The 16,652-nt window shown below is 42.9% G+C and overlaps 1 protein-coding gene across 3 annotated transcripts in view; it reads right to left on the bottom strand.

Annotated features, from left to right (window-relative positions):
- Positions 1 to 16,652, bottom strand: part of KCNIP2 (potassium voltage-gated channel interacting protein 2) — a 144,971-nt gene that overhangs the window by 13,879 nt on the left and 114,440 nt on the right. The window contains exon 2 of one of the 3 annotated variants that reach the window (XM_054984141.1): positions 2,276 to 2,374. The exons of the other annotated variants lie outside the window; for them this stretch is intronic. Within the exon in view, the coding sequence (XP_054840116.1) occupies positions 2,276 to 2,374 (99 nt within the window). The remainder of the gene's footprint in view (positions 1 to 2,275; positions 2,375 to 16,652) is intronic. 3 annotated transcript variants of the gene reach the window in all.

Here is a 16,652-nt window from a genome sequence, read left to right as displayed (position 1 = left end):
TGGAGCATGAGAGGGCTGTGAGCCCCTATTTAAATCCTTGCAACCCTAGCCTCAGGCCCAAGCAGAGGCGGTTCAGGTTTCTCCTTTCCCAACATTGGCAGAGAGAGAATGGGCTGCTGGCAAAGTCACTGTGAAAAGGACTGGGGGTGAGCTCAACCTCCTTCCACATCTGAGGCCTGGGGGAGCTGTAGCCCAAGGCCCCCCTTTCAGATGCAGCTTCTTTGGCACTTGAACCAAGACCCACCTCCAGCTTCAGAGCTCCTCCAAGCTGAGCTAAGCTGCATTTCATCAGCTGGCCTTCTTTTGTGGCAGGCTGGCACACAATGATATAAAATTGCCCAGTACCTCCCTACCCAGGACCTAGAATCCATGGGAGATCAGGCTGCATCAATGAGCAACACACCAATCTGCACCCGAAAGCCAATGGACATAAGATGAATCTCTACCTCTAGTAAATACATCTCTACATACAGCAGAAGGTGGTTCCCCCCCTCCTTTGAAATTAAATCAGAAAAGTAAGAGCGGTACCTTGTATAGAAAGTTAATGTCCTGGACTTTGTATTCACTGACTGCCTAGTTTGAGAATCCCTGCATATATTCAAATGTGGTCTTTGACAAAGAACAACTCACTGATTTTTCTCGCATATTGATAAGCAGTAGAAATACCAAACAGACAGGGACGTGTAGTTTGTACTCAAAATAAAAAAAAATTGTACCAAGACAAGAAGGATTCTGAATGGTTTTTCATATTTATTATCTGTTCTTTTTAAACTACTTTACATACTTTAATTTTGCTTTTTGCAAGTAGAGGAAGGCTCAACTATTTATGCAGGACACTGGATTATCTGCCCTGATCATGGAAACCTTATTTAGCAACTTCTCTGGCTATTTTCATTAGGCACTGCCCATATAAATTTTCTAGCATATGGTTCAAGCATAGCTGCATCAAATGAAGTGACCTCTAATTCCTGACAGCTATACTCGAATGAATGTTGTTAGTTTTTAAGGTACCACTGGACTCCTATTTTATTTTGTTTTTACAGACAAAGATGGCTGCTCTCTGGAATTAAGCATATATTTGCAATTCTGAAGGACTAGAAAGTATAGAGAAGTGATGCCAAGTATTGATAAAATAAAGGCATGTCTAAACCGTTATGGCTTTCTAGAAAGGCCTACTGCTATTGAATATATGTTATAGACAAGCAACTGACCATTGTGAATCATAGGGGCTCCCAAGAGCCAGGACCTTTGTTTTTGGGTTCTCCAAGTGTTCTGGTTGCTATCCGTTGCTTTTTCTGCTGTGGGCCATTTCCTTTTTTATTGTGTGACTCAGGCCAGGACATCCAGCAATCTGAGATGGTGATGAGGTACCACTTCAGACTCCAGGTGGGGAAGAAATTTTTAAATGCTTCCCTACATAAAAGGTAAATAGTTAGTACAGTAAAACTCTGTGATGTGCCTGCTTTTTATTTGAAGGAAGTTTTTTTCCCCGTAATTGTGGGGAGCATTCAAAAATGGCACCCCATGGCTCACCTCAGGATTCTACCTGCTCATTTTGCTGCATGTGTGGACCAGGCTTAACTCCTTAGCAGCAAAGGCAGTCGATGTCAGAATTTTTCCTTAATGGCAAGGTTTTTTCAGAGTTCACAGCCGTGGCATTCGCTCAAGGCAAAGTTAATACTGCTGCCAGGGATGGATTTCAGACACTCGGTAGCCAGCTAATTAGGAGCAACAGAGACTTGCTTTGCTACTGCCCCCACTTCCTAATCATGGGATAGATAAAATTGGTAAAGCTGAGACCCTTCATAAAATTCATATCCCTGTAGCAGATGTTTTGTTATGACAGATTTGCCTGATTTGTCTTTGGAAGTGCCAAATGCATTTCCATCCCAGGGCACCAGCTGGCCAGCGCCCTCGGAAGAAGCCCCATCTTCTCTTCTGTTGTCATCCTGTTGCTTCTGAAATCGGGACAAAAGGATGCAGGGAAATGTAGCGGTCCCCAGTCCTAGTTTTTCACAGAGAAACTGTTAGAATTAATGCCTTAAGGTGGAAAGTCTGGATTTGGTCTCTTTCAGTCCCTACCTATTTCCACACTTTTATCATGCTTCCCCCCCTCCCCCCAATATCCCATATCTGCTGTGAGAAAAAACTGGAATATCAATGTTTTATTTTAAATATACATGGAGGGAATCTCTTCTCCCATTTCCCCAATACTGGGAGCTATGAGGTCACTGCACAAGAAACAACACAGAGAGAGGCACAAAGTGTCACTTGCTTTCACTGAGTGAGGGGATGGATTTGGGCTGGCGGCAGCAGGGTAGCAGCTTGAGGAACCGCTGCTTCAGGGCTTTTTTAGCATGGCCAGGTGGGTTGCCTGCAAAGAAAGGACAATTGCCAACCAGGAGAAGAGTTAATATATCATGGAATCTTTCACCACCACCCCTCCCCAATCCCCAGTTGCCAGCTGCAACAGACATAGTGTGGATCAGAGGGACTCAAGCATGCATTGCTTCACTGCAGCAGGAAAGCAGATCCAGCACAGGCACTGCACATCCAGCAAGGACTCAGACCTCTGAGCACAATCATAGTCCTCAATGTCAAGAATCACAGCAAGAAGTGAAGGAAATTATGGTGGAGGATGAGGCAAAGGGCTGCACCTGGATGTTGATGTACATAATTGCTCCCACAAAACTTCCTGCTCCACTAGATGAGTGATACAGAATTTTCTAGTGTGGAACATTGGCTGGCTGTATGATGACATGGCAAGACAATGGGTCAGATCAGGTCAACCAGGACTTAGGGTGGGGGGTGTTGCAGTTCTTGGAAGAAAATAGAATCTGGTGAGCCAGAGGCTGTGAGCTAGGACTTTATGGGACTCTGTCAAGTTTGGAGGTGGGAGAGAACAATGGCTTGGTGGAGAAGGAAGTTCATCAAGGAATGGTCCAGTAAGCTTCCTTTCATCATATATGTCATGCAATTTCAGACAAAAGGATTCTAAAGCTGAGCTGCATAGATTAGATTGGTACATGCAAGTGCAGCCAACATGGTAGGAAGAACGGAAGGAAATGGAAGGGGGAAATGAGCTGCGTTGAGAGTTTTCTGAACCTTTGAATGAGTTGCTAGGAGGCTCGGCCAATGCATGCACATGAACGAGCTCATCAGGTCTCCCTGTTATTGTAAATGCAGAGCCAACAAAACTGAAAAATAGGGCTAAGGTTGCAATCCTAAATGGAGAACTCCATGGGATATATTTCTGAATACATATTATTTAAGATCAGGTCACCGAGCACTTGATGGTTCATTTGTGTTCCATTTGTTTCAATAGGATTTAGATGCATCTACTCTATATTATTCTTTAGACAAATAAACACCCTTTATATGTTACCAGGTTTCAAGAGCCAGCAGTCCCCAGCCTGTCAATTTTTGGTATTACAAAACCAGAATTGTGCAGCTCCCTAAGGGGTCAGCCTTGTTTTGATAATTCCTGGGGTGGGGTGGGGTGGGGTGGGGTGGGGTGGGGGGATGTCAAGGATGGGCCAGTCTAAACAATCTTAGGGAATGTTTCCCAAGCTGGAATTCAGGATGGGTGTTTGAATTCCTGCTCCTGCTGCAGTCCACTAAACCAATTCTCTGTCCTCCTCCAAATTTATTTGACAGAGTACTAGGCTAGTATTGCTTTCTCCTACTATGAAAGCAGGTATTCCTCATGTGAAAAACAAGTGATTCACTCGTTAAATGTCAAATTTGGCTGAGCCATGGGTGGTGCGGAGTACAAGAAGTGCAAACAACTCCATAGGCTTGCCCATCTCTCTCAGTCCTGAGAAGGCAAGTCAACAAAAAGTCCTGTACTAAGGGTTTTTGACCCATCCTTTAAATTGATCTAATGTTATCTGAGAAGTGAGGTATTCCTATAAATGCTTTGGTCTTAGTTCCTGTTGTACAGTTATTTAAAGCAAAAGCAATTTCTATTGATGCCTTTGTGTTTGGAGTCCCACAGGATCCTTTTAGTCATTCACCCACTGCTCTGCAGGTCACTCTTAATGTTAACCAATTCCCATCCAATGTCCTCTGGTTCCCTGAGCTCTCGTTGACTCTATAGGACCTGAACTGGAATAATATTAGTATGTGTCTCTGTTTCCTAGCAAGGGTATGACTATCGGGGTCATATTAGAGGTCATACAATGTCTCTGCTTAGCATGCTGGCTATACCATCTAACTAGCCCCATACTTTTTCCCAGACACTACTCCTGCCCTTATCTATTTGATGCCCTTTATTGCATCACAGGAACACCATATGCTTCTCAGTTTTCTCAAACCCTCTAAGAGGCCAGGAACCTCCACACATTCACATTGCTGTATAGAGAAAGGAACAAACCGGTCTGGCGTTCCATGCCATCCCAATTAAGTAAGATAACTTGCTTATGAGAGACACTTTCCAGCTGTCTACTTTATTGTACAAAAACAGGATTAGGAATGATCCAGTTTGGGTGAAAGGGGGTTCCTCAAGGAAGAATAAAAGGGAATCATATAAACAATCCAAAAGGGAAAGCTTTATGGGGGGTGGGGTGGGGGTCAAAGGACCTAATTTAGGCTGGCTGCTGCTGGGACAGATGCTTTGGGGTACATCTTTATCATGTGAGAGACCCTAGCACTCTCCTCCATGAGCTTACATGCTGGAAGATTACCAAGTTTCTAGGGAAAGGCTGTGGTTCAGTGGCAGAGTTTTGCATGCAGAAGGTCCCCGGTTCAGTCCCTTGCATCTCTGGAGTGCTGATGCACAGAAGTGAGCAAGTGGAAGTGATGGTTCTGACTTAGAAATGGAATGCCTGAGCGACATATAATACCTGTCTAGGAGGCCTTCATGGCGTCTCAAGCCAGCTGATTGAACTGTTAATTCCATGATCCCCCCCTTGTGTGTGTGGGGGGGGTCATGGAATTAACAGTTCAAAGTACAGAATTTCATGGAGCACCACTGTTACTGGGATTCAGTGAGCAGCATTATGGATATGAACCCGTAAAATCAAGGTGAAATAACTGCTCAGTCATGTTCTTACTGGACATCAAGAAACAGCACGTTGCCAGTCTTCATCTCATCATCTGCAAAATGGAAACAATGAGATCCTACCTCCAAGATTTGTTGGGTGGCAAAGCATGAAGCCCCATGTCAATCACAGAAACAGAAAAAGTGGGCTGGGCACAGGCAAAGTAGGACTTCTATATATTCAGAGGCTCCCCAGGTATATAGGGAAAATGTGACTTTCAGAATTAACCAAAAGACTATCACCACCAGTCAAAACACACTCAGTTGAAGACCGAATGTGCTCCAGGAGCATGGAATGACAATAGCAGGTGAGAATCAGCCAAGAAAAACAGCGGGAGGGAAAACTGTCTCTTGAGATATATTATCCTGGAGAAGATAATTGGGGGGGGGGAAGGGATTTTGATATTGTTTTCCCCTCCCGTGATTCCTCAATAGCCCCAGCTAATTACTGAGGTGATTTTAAAAGGAATACACAGGACTTGATGCAGAGGTGAGTGTAGCCAAGCCAGGAGAGGCAGACGTCACACCTGGATCCATATATATTTCTCAGGAATGTCCTCTACCACTTATTGGCAGTTAATAACTTTATATTAAATACGTTCCATACAGATTAGATGTACTTTACACAAAAATCTACTTAAATTATGTTCTGAATTAAGAAATATTATGCCGTGTTTTGGGTGACCCCACATTCTGAAATTAGCTTGGTGGCAACCCTGAGAGAGGGCCTTCTCAGTTGTGGCACCAAAACTCTGTAACTCTCCTCAGGGAAATTCCCCAGTCCTCTTCTGTTGCTGTCTTCCATCTGAGGGTGAAGACTTTTTGTTCTGCTTGCTATTCCCTCATTGATCCCTCCTCTTACCCCAAAATTTTAACTGTTATTTTTACCTTTTATATTTATTTTAACCTCTGCTTTTAAATTGTTTAATGATGTATTTGTGTGCTGGTTTTTATGGTTTGTTATATGATTTGAATCTATGATTTAATTTGTTAGCTACCTTGGTCGCCCTATTGGGGCAGAAAGGTGAGGTATAAATCTTGATAATAAATAAAATAAACTATTCAGAAACAGATAACCCGATTAAATTCGATTAGAGGTGGAGTTTGCAAAGACTGCCTGTGAAAAACGGATTGCCAATTCCTGGAAAGGGTAGAAAATAGAAGTCCATAATCCCTTCTCTCTATACTCTAGGGAAGGGATGCTAAAGAGAAACATTTCCATGAAAACTATGTTCTCCATGGCCTGCATGTTGTTGCAATAGTCCTGCACATGTTTTCTGCCCAAGAATGATTTTTGCTGTGCATTTATAAGATCACCTCTTGTTTCTTCCTTCTTGTCAATTGAGCTGCAGCTGACATTGCTGGTGTGTAAAAAGCCAAAACTAATGTGATAAGATCTCACTCAGTCCTTTTCTCCCATACCTCTTCTGCAGACCAAAAGCACCCCTCCAAAACTGCAGTTAGCTCTTCATGAAGGAAAAGACAGGTACATGCACTTGAATTTGTTCCCGCACACACACATTGAAAACTGCAGCACTGGAGGGATATTAAACACCTTTCACCCAGTGACCATTCTCTTGTCTTCAAAGCAGCCTACAGGTGCTAATAGCCTTTGGAAGATCATGGATCTTCCAAAGATTCAAAGTCATGTGCGTTTTGGCTCTTTAAATGTGTGTGCATGCTCACACACACATGTATGCATATATACATGTGTGTTCGTTCATGCCTTGGTTTTAATGCAGATTTGCAAAATGATTCAAGCAAAGCAGAACATTATTGACAGAAATGGACAAACTAGAATAATGGCAGAGATAAGCAATACAGGAAAACAGGGTGGAATGAAAGAAATATAAAATGAAATAATAAGCACACAATCAGACCATTAGAGGCACATTAAGCAGGCTAAGCCAAGTGAAAGGGCATTTCAAGGAATTACAGGAACTAAAATCACCAAAAACACTTTCATAAGAGGTGAGAAAAATCTAGCAACAATAGGATTCAGTAAAGGATACAAACATTGCAACATGCAATTCAAAACAATAAATGCTTGGGGGAAGCTTTTTCTTCTTTTTTTGCTGTCCTGGCTTTGGGTGTTCAGCACCTACCCCCTGGGCAGTTTTAAAGAGTGTCACAGAGAACAGCATTTGAAGAACACCTTCAAAAACTAGTCGCTCACTCCCCCTCACACCATTTCTCCTCTTTTATATGATCCATTGAAAATAATCAAACCATTTTATTTCTAACAAGCAAAGGGATAGACACACTTTCTGGGTCTTGCAGATTTTATTTCACAAAACACACCTGGGAGACTGAGCAGCATTTGCTGCAGGTTTTTGCCACACAGATTTCATGAACAAGCTCCAACAAAAATAGGATGACTCACACTCTTGGGGTTAGCAGCCATCTTTCTTGCCAGTGCAACATATCTTTAATTTTCTTGCAGTGCAGTCATAAGCAGAGAGACACCCTCTTTAAGTCCATTGAAGTCAACAGGCTTAGAAGAGTTTAACTGTGCTTAGGATGGCAATGTTGAAGACCTACATGATGCTCTGTTCTCTCTTGGCTTCCTTGAATAAAGTCCACTATACTCCCCCCCCCCATACACACACACATACAAACACCACATACAGCTAATGGCTTTTGCTGATCCTGGATTGCACAAATACTTCCATACTGTTCAGTCCACCTGAGCAACAGTTTACTCTTTACCTCTGAGTGTCTGTGAAACATCTCAGTTTCAGCTCTTTCTGTTACTCTGCTAACTACAGCCAGACTTCTGCTCCTGTTCAGGTTCTTTTAACTCTCAGTTGATACCTTTGATACTTTTAACTCTCAGTTGATACCTTTGATACTTTTTTGATGAATTTCTTTTAATTCTCTATCCAATAATTTACCGTCTGCTACATACTGTAATCTCCTTTTAAGACCTTTGCCTGTCACGATAAATCTTGATTCCTGGTGCTAGCAGTACCTTCTCTCTTGGGAAAACATAGAATAATTGTTTCAAGAAAGCTATACTGAGGATCACACAACAAATCAACACCAGCCTCTGAATATGCTTAAATAAAGCTAGGGTACAAAACCAGAATTCATAGAAACAGACCTAAAGGAACAAGATCTGTTGTAAGCATTCATGTCCAGGATCTTATGCCAGTCAATTAACTGGCTCAATTGAAAAGCAGCTTTTCCAAGAAGAGCCTGGTACTCAAGAGAGAAGCTAGCTAGAGAAAAAGCCAGAATACATTGTGGAGATCCCACCAAGGACAGTTCCCCAAATGCAACTCAACCTCAAAAGAGTCTTCAAAGAGAAAACTAAAAGCTATGCTGGCAACATTTCACAAACAGCTGAAATAAACCACAGAAAAGGGACAATTAACTTTAGAATCCTCTGTTGAAGGACAAAACTGAGGGTGCAATAGCACATTAAGTGATTGTGTGGGCCTCTGTGGTGGGAGGGAAAGAAGGATGCAGATTTATAGACCTTGGAAAAAACAGAACACAAAACCAATTGGGGAGCTGACCTTGGTAGTATAACAGTATCTTAATTTCCCCATTTAAACCATCAGAGAATGCCAAATCAACCAACACTATCCAACTTCTCCACCATTCTCATACAGAACTAACTAAAACCAAAAGATTCACCAAAATGTAATAAGAAACATACAAATATATTGTGCACCTAAAAATCCAAGCTAAAATAAAATTGTTGTGCATGTTTGATATGTAAAAAACTGTATAACTAAGAGTACTGATTTAAATAGTTTCCCCCAAAACAGAGCAGTAAACTTTAAACTGAGAAGAGTAAGTAATTTAAGCTCTACAGACTAAGAACCTCACAGCTGGCCCCATCAAGGTGAAGTAAAGACAGAGAAACTTGTTCTGCTGTAATACTTCTTTCTTCTTAATCTTTCCCATAAAAAACAGTATGGCTAATCCCATACAATGGAAATAAAGAGTAATGAAAGCATATTTTGCTGAGCTAACTGGTACTTTGTCAGGAATGGGCAATGGATCTTTATAGAATTCCAAAACAAGTACGTCTGTTTTGAAAATTACATAAGGTTTTTAAACTGATGGAATTATTACAATAAAAGATTCAAATTCCAAAGAGGAGGAAAAGAAAGAAGGACACTTTTATGGGATCAACCATCTAATTTTGCATTTTTGCTAGTTTTCTCTTTGACAGAGTAAAGCACCATGCTGATGTTTTCACAGAATGGAACTACTGTCATAATTCAAACACCATGCTAATAAACTCAAGTGAACATACAAAGCTCCACATGTGCTGAGACTTATTCATTCTACAAATGGCGTTCACTGCACATGCAGTGCTGCATTGGAATCAGAGTTCCATTCCATCTGCCCCATATATATTCCTTGACAAGTATCTACATTAATTTCGGCTGCCATTATATTGCTGTGTGTCTTCATTTTATGCAATGTTTCTTAAAGATTCCACAATCAACTTTTGACAGAATGGTTAGAATGATTTCCAGTCATTCTCAGAAGCTTTGTGCTGTTTACAGTTTTGAAAATCACTGATGAATCCGTTCAAAAATGCATATTGACAGCCTAATTCTTGGGATGTCCTATTATTAACTTCTCTCCATAATAAAAACCGACCATTTGGAAAGCAGCCCTATTTGTGCCTCTAATGATTCAGTTGGCTAGAAGAATAAGTGCTGTAGTTTTTCAGGAACAGAGCAGACTGGCAGGCAGGAAGTGCTAACCAACAGTGCAATCCTAAGCAGAGTTACAGCCATCTAGGACTGCACTGTAAGGTGCAGATATCAATCAAAAATAGTTATTTTTGTTCTAACATTTCAGTATCCATCTATCCTGGCACCATGCAAGGTAGTCTTCCACTACAGCAATTTGTGTTTGACATTTCCTGTCCCCAGTACATGTGGCACAGGTTGGAAAGAAAGCAGAAAGGCCTATCAGTGTTTTACACTGCCAGATACAGCACAGAGGCCCAAAGAAACAAGTTCATGCTCTGAAGCAGTATGGCACACCAGATAATAGCAGATAATGCTATGATGAGAACTGCTGTTGGTAAAAAGATCAAGTGGCGGGAAAGTTATACAGCAGCCAAGCAGATGGCTGCAATTAAGCCCTAGCACATAGGTGTCTTGCTACTATTTCTCTCATGGTGAGTATGGAGGGCAAGCTGCAGACAGGTTGAAGGCCACAGAAAATTTCATTCTTGGAGCAGAGAACAAGAACAGACCTGGAGCTGTCACTCCAGGTATCAGCCATGCTATGTTTCTTCAGTGCTGGTCTCAGCGCTTTTGGTGAGGCCTAGCACCATCAGTATAGTGAAATTTCTCCTGTTAAAGTAAGCATGAGAGAGATCTCCAAGCAGATGCTTGATTCTTGCCTCATATGCTGGAATATGCATTCTGCAGGAAGAATAGCAGGCGCAGCACATATGCTGAAGGGGGCTCTTTTCTGACAACCATGCCTTCACAGCGAAGATTTGACTCCTAGCCCAGGATTTCACAGTGGTGCTATTGCAAGAAGCATCCACTGGGACTGTATGACATGTCACACAGCTCTGTCTGATGCTCTCAGAGGATCCATAGACCTAGGAGGCTCTGATATGCATAGGGCTGTATATATGGTAAAGGATACCCTGACAGTGCAAGCTGCCTTGTGCACAAGGGTGAGACCAAAACCAAGACACTGTTGCTTCATTGTCTGCTCACTCCACCAAGTGGATGGATTTCTGTCCTTGTGGGCTCTGTTCAGAGGCTATCTACTCACTCCCCTTGTTCACAATTTCATCCCACTGTCTGAATCCAGTAGCTCTCATAGAGCCCATCCATCCCAGAGAGGGAAATTAGCCTGTCGATCCCAAGATCCCAATCTCCACACCACTACCTAATATCCCTCTCAGACTTGATTATGTGTGAGCATCCCCTGGCCAGGATTTTATCTCCTCCATCCATCTCCTTAAGCTGCCACAGCCCTCCCCTCCACTCTGAGGTCTGCATTTCCTGCCAATTGTACCTTTGAATTATTGATGCCGGCACTTCAGGAGCCATAATCAATAAAGCCAGCTTTTCCATCCTCACCCAGTTAAGGCTGCTCAGAAAAGGAGCTGTCTTTGGGACAACCAATGAATCAGCTACAATGGTACTCTTTTTAAAAATGTGGGTTTCAAGGATGTCTGCCCAACACCATTAGTGCCTGGCATGGCATGCCTGTGGTGATGCAGCACTGCTTTAAAGCAGATGGCACCACTTTTTCAAACTACAAGGGACACCACATTCCACCTTGTGGGGCCATGAATGTGCCAAGGTTAGTAAGAGAGTGAGTTACTGGCATAGTAAGTATATATAGCACTCACAGAAAATGTGCAAGGGGAAAAGAGGGAAATGCCATGCATGTGCCGTCTGATGAGTCATATGGGATATAAACAGGAACAAGGGAACAACTAAGACAAAAATTCAAGTGGAAGTCTGCCATCTCCCATACTAATACACTATTATGGCTCCATTGTCGATATGCTGTTCCTCTAGCACATCTACCTACATAAAACATTTCTTTTTGCCACTCCTCACCTCTAGTCCTAAGAAACAGTGAGATACAGGCTTAAGTTACCTACAAGCTCAGTAAGGTCTCAAGCAAATGGTATGGAACCCCACATTCTGGAAGACTAGACATAACATCTGCAAACCACATTTTCTTCAGCTGCTACTCCTCCACTCTGTATTACAACTAGAGGTGGGCGTAGTCTGGGAAAAAAACATGGGCTGTTGGGACGTGGTCCATTGTGTTTCACGGACCACAGACCAGGCAGCAGACCTCTGAATACCAGTGCTATGAAGCAACATCAGCAAAAGCCTTGGCCTCTATGCCTGCTGGTTGGCTGTCCAGCACGACTGGTGGGCCACTATGTGAATCAGGATGCTGGACTAGATTGTCCACCAGGAGAAATTTCAAGAGACTTACATAATAAATATAAGGATTGTGTGCACAACAATACTAAAATAAAAATTCGCAGCCCAAATTTGGATTCTAGCAAGAAACGCGTCTCTCTCTCTCTCTCTCTCTCTCTCTCTCTCTCTCTCTCTCTCTCTCTCTCTCTCTCTCTCTCTCTCTCTCTCTCTCTGTGTGTGTGTGATTTCATTTATAGTCCGCCTTTCTCGCTGAGATTCAAGGCGGATTACATAGTGTGAGATTAGTACAATCAGTATCAAAGGCATTTCCATACAGTGTCAAGGACACGTCTATAAACAATGCCATAGGGTAAATAAATACAAGTTTACAAAGACATAGCATTAGCAAGGGTCCAATACAGAGTTGAAGAATTGCTGAAACCGAACATAATCTCAATTCAAGGACTGACATTAGACAACATGAAGCTCAAGCAGTTTATAAGAGTACATATTTAAAGCAACAGATAACATGTAAGGCAATATAGTGGTGAAGTCTATGGTCCTTAACTCCTTAGCGAAGCATCTAAGACCCCCTCCCTACAATACCGCCCTCCTATCTGAGTAAAAAGCCTTTTTTGCATCATTTGCAGAAAGCCAGGAGAGTGGGGGATCTCCTGACCTCCTCAGGCAGGCTGTTCCACAGGGTAGGGGCCACCACAGAGAAAGCTCATGTACAGGCTGCTGTTGATTTCACCCATGTACAGGCTGGCACCTGCAGGAGACCCTGTTCAGATGAGAGAAGCTGCCATGGAGGGACATAGGGAGGGAGCCAGTCCCGTAGGTATGCTGGGCCAAGGCTATGAAGAGCTTTGTATGTAATAACTAATACCTTGAACTGAGCATGGTAACTGATGGGTAGCTAATGGAGCGACTGTAGGTTGGGAGTGTTGTTCGTGCTCCTGTTTGCTCTTGATAACAGCTGAGCTGCATCATTTTGCACCAATTGGATCCTCCTAGTTAACTTGGATGGGAGATCAATGTATACTGCATTACAATAGTCAAGTTTTGATGTTACCATAGCTGGAACCAGGTGGCCAGGTCAGCCTTGTTGAGATAAGAAGCCATCGTCCAGGCCAGAGTGAGATTGTAGAAAGCATTTTTTGTGGCTGCCTTAACTTATTTTTCTAGTAGTCATGCTGGATCCAGTATAACCCCTAGGCTCTTAACCGAGTCTGCAAGGGTCAGACGAACTCCATCAAAAGTGGGCAGTACAATGTCTTTCAAGATCTCTGCCTTCCCAACAAGCACTTCAGTCTTGTCTGGGTTCAATTTCAATTTGTTATTTTTCAGTCATTTCACCACGGCTGTCAGACAGTGGTCTAAGATTTCTACTGCATCCTGTGGGGACCTGGATAGCAAGATATAGAGTTGGGTGTCATCTGCATATTGATGACATCCAACTCCATAGCTGAGAATGAATTCTCCTAAAGGTTTTACATAGAGCTTGAATAACATGGGAGATAAAATTGCGCCCTGCAGAACCCAACTGTTACCAACCGCTTACACAACAAGATAGTTCCCATTCTGGAGATAGCTGATCTCCGATGGCAACCCTTTGAGTCTGTTCCATGAGAAACTATCTAAACCAGTCCAGGGCATATCCTTTGATGCCCATTTCTGTTTCTAAATGGCTCAACAGGATGGCATGGTCTACTGTGTCAAAGGCTGCAGACAGATCCATGAGGAGCAATAAGGAGGCATAGCCTTTGTCTATATTCAGACAGAGATCATCCAGTAACGCTACTAGTGCTGTCTCTGTCCCATGCCCTGGTCTGAATCCAGACTGGAAAGGGTCTAGAGCACTAGAGTTTGTGAAGAAATACTGCCAGTAAAGAAGCAGCACCAATGAGTGATAGTGATGGCTACTAGCTCAGGAGCTTTTAAAAAGCATTGGATGAAAGATGGCATTTAAGTGTATCAACTGCCAATAGATATTCCACAAATCATGAAAGTTCAATATTCGTGGTTTCATTACCAGATGGTAGGGAGAAGGCAAGAGAAAAAACATCTCTTTCATGTCTGGTGGCACCTGGCTGGACACTAATGGAGACTGAATGGACTAGTTGGATATTTGCTCTGATCCAACAATTTTTACCTTTGCAGCCATGAGGGTTGCCCTGACCTGGATAGCCCAGGTGAGCCTGATCTCGTCAGATCTCAGAAGCTAAGCCGGTTTGGCCTTGGTTAGTAATTTGATGGGAGACCTCCAAGGTTGCAGAGGCAGGCAATGGCAAACCACCTCTGTTAGACTCTTGCCATGAAAACCCCAACAGGGGTTGCCATAAGTCAGCTATGACTTGAGAGCAGTCTCCACTACCACCAGCCATGAAGGTTGGAAACTTTTCTTAAAGAGAAAGCATGGCCCCTCCAGATATATGTGTGCCCCCAACAACAGTTTCTGATTGTGTCTGACCTTAGAATTGTGGGTTACATGCAGTTCTATTTACAGTATGGTGGTACCAATTGTTATCTGGACCCCCTAAATACAAGAGAAACTTGTCCTTTGATTCTGGCCCCCCTGGACAGTAGGGCTGGATACAAAGTGAGAAGGAGGCACAGTGCTCTGTGGTATACAGTGACAGATGGGCAGAGAAACAAGCAACATAGCTCTCAATTAATTTGCTCCAGTGACAACACAACCATATTACTTTCAGACACAGGAGAAATGGTCAGGACTGCCCTGCTGGAGCCTGCCTCACATGCTTGGCCCATGTCATGTGACCACCCTACTTCAAGCAATGCATCACGTTCTGCCCAGTTCTGTAATCCTGGCAGGCCATCATGTCTGAGCAAAGGAGGTACTGTGGTGGGGGCTGTTGTGACAAGGAGGCAACCCTTTCACCCTCCGCATGGTAGTTGCCTCTTCACGGAGAGGGTGGTCCAGGTGCATGAGTGTCAGTTGCCTCTTACCTCCTTCTTGGACTGGACTGGGGACGATGATGGATGTAGGCATACCTGATTTCTCCTGCTGCTCAGCTGCTGGTTGGGGCAAGCAAAGTCCCAATGGTCCTGGCAAACACAGACTGGCCCCAGAGGCCAATGCCAGCCTTTCAGAAGAGCATCTAACTCAGAGCTTTCCTGGTAAATTACTTTGCCAATCTACCCTTGCAGATTATAGACATCAGGTGGATCTCCCTAGGGACAACCAGAACATGAGACCACAAACAAAAGGTGGCTGGCTAGTGAGCAACCCAGTACCTTTTCAAAGGGTGGGATGGAAAGGGTGCAGTTCCCACAAAACCTTTTATTTATACTCATCCGGAATTAAAGATGAAAGAGATCCTGAATGTTTCAATCAGTGAAGCACAAAGTCTTCTATCCATTAGCAAAGCTTTTATTGGGATTTGAACAAAAGTCAAAGTTTCTGTGTGCTTAGCTTCCTTTCACAGCCACCCTGCTGAGAACTTGTGTATCGGGTATGCAGTTACCACAAGCCAAGATTTTTCTAAACAATGAAGCAAATTATCCTTTGACACATTTATCCTCTTTCTTTCTTACCCTCAGACAAGAAGCCCACATGTGGCCCAACTATATTTCAGCCTTTGTGTTGCAATGTCAATAGTGCTATTTTCTATTTGCATGTAATAGATATGGGGCAGCAGGAAAGGCTAGTCTTGTTGAAGGGAAGATAGCCTTCCGGCAGAGATGTAACAAAAGCATATTCTGCTTATATGGATTACTACTTTGTAGCAATATTGCATTGCTAAGCATTATGGCTAAGAAAATGAGCTGTGATTTGGGAGGTCACCAGTTCAGATTAAATCTCTGGCATAAAATCACCTGCGAGGCCTTAGGCAAGCCACTCTCCTTTAGCCTCCACCTTCCTCAAAATGGGAGTCTATTAGTTTACCTTAAAGGGTTGCTGAAAAGATGACTGTGATAATATATGTGAAATGCCCTGAACACAAAAAGTGTTCTACAAATGCTGGTGGTGGTGGAAAGAGCCAACAAGTTATAGCTGATTTATGGCAAACCCTGTTGGGGTTTTCATGGCAAGAGACTAACAGAGATGTTTTGCCATTGCCTGGCTCTGCAACCCTGGTCTTCTTTGGAGGCCTCCCATCCAATTACTAAATCAAGGCTGACCCTGCTTAGCTTCTGAGCGCTGATAAGATCAGGCTTGCCTGAGCTATCTAGGTCAGGATACAAAAATTCTAAGTGTTAACAAATGCAAACAAATCTGCTTTTTCAGAAAAAAAAATTCTTAGCCATGTTCCTGGAATCAAAAGCATTTCTCTGATTCTTCCATGTCAGGCTGTGCCGCATGTGCTAGGAGACAACCACCACTTCTGATAGGCAGATTTTTTAATTCCCAGCCTCTTCTGTGAAAAGCATGAAAGAAATTGTGTTGCTGCTAAGCATTTTGACTTCTAAAAGCAGATCCTCACTTGGAAATCTTTTTGGTTTCAGAGTTTAGAGCTTATTGCTTTATGTCAGGCTGTCCCTCTTGCACTGCACTGCATTTTTAACCAAGGGTTGGCAAAAAAAATATTTTTTTTCTCCATGCTAATATGCATTTAAATATGTGAACACACCAACAAAGGACATAATTCATGTAACTGATAAAGTGGGTTCTGGTCCACTAAAGTTTCTACCACCAAAAAATCATTCAGTCTTAAAGACACAACAAGACTCATTTTAATTTTCTTGCAACAGCCTAATATGGA

Source organism: Eublepharis macularius, chromosome 6 (assembly GCF_028583425.1).
Source record: "Eublepharis macularius isolate TG4126 chromosome 6, MPM_Emac_v1.0, whole genome shotgun sequence".
In the NCBI taxonomy this organism is placed as follows: Eukaryota; Metazoa; Chordata; class Lepidosauria; order Squamata; family Eublepharidae; genus Eublepharis; species Eublepharis macularius.
The sequence above is the reverse complement of the archived record's forward strand: the minus strand, read 5'-3'. Positions and strand labels throughout refer to the sequence as shown.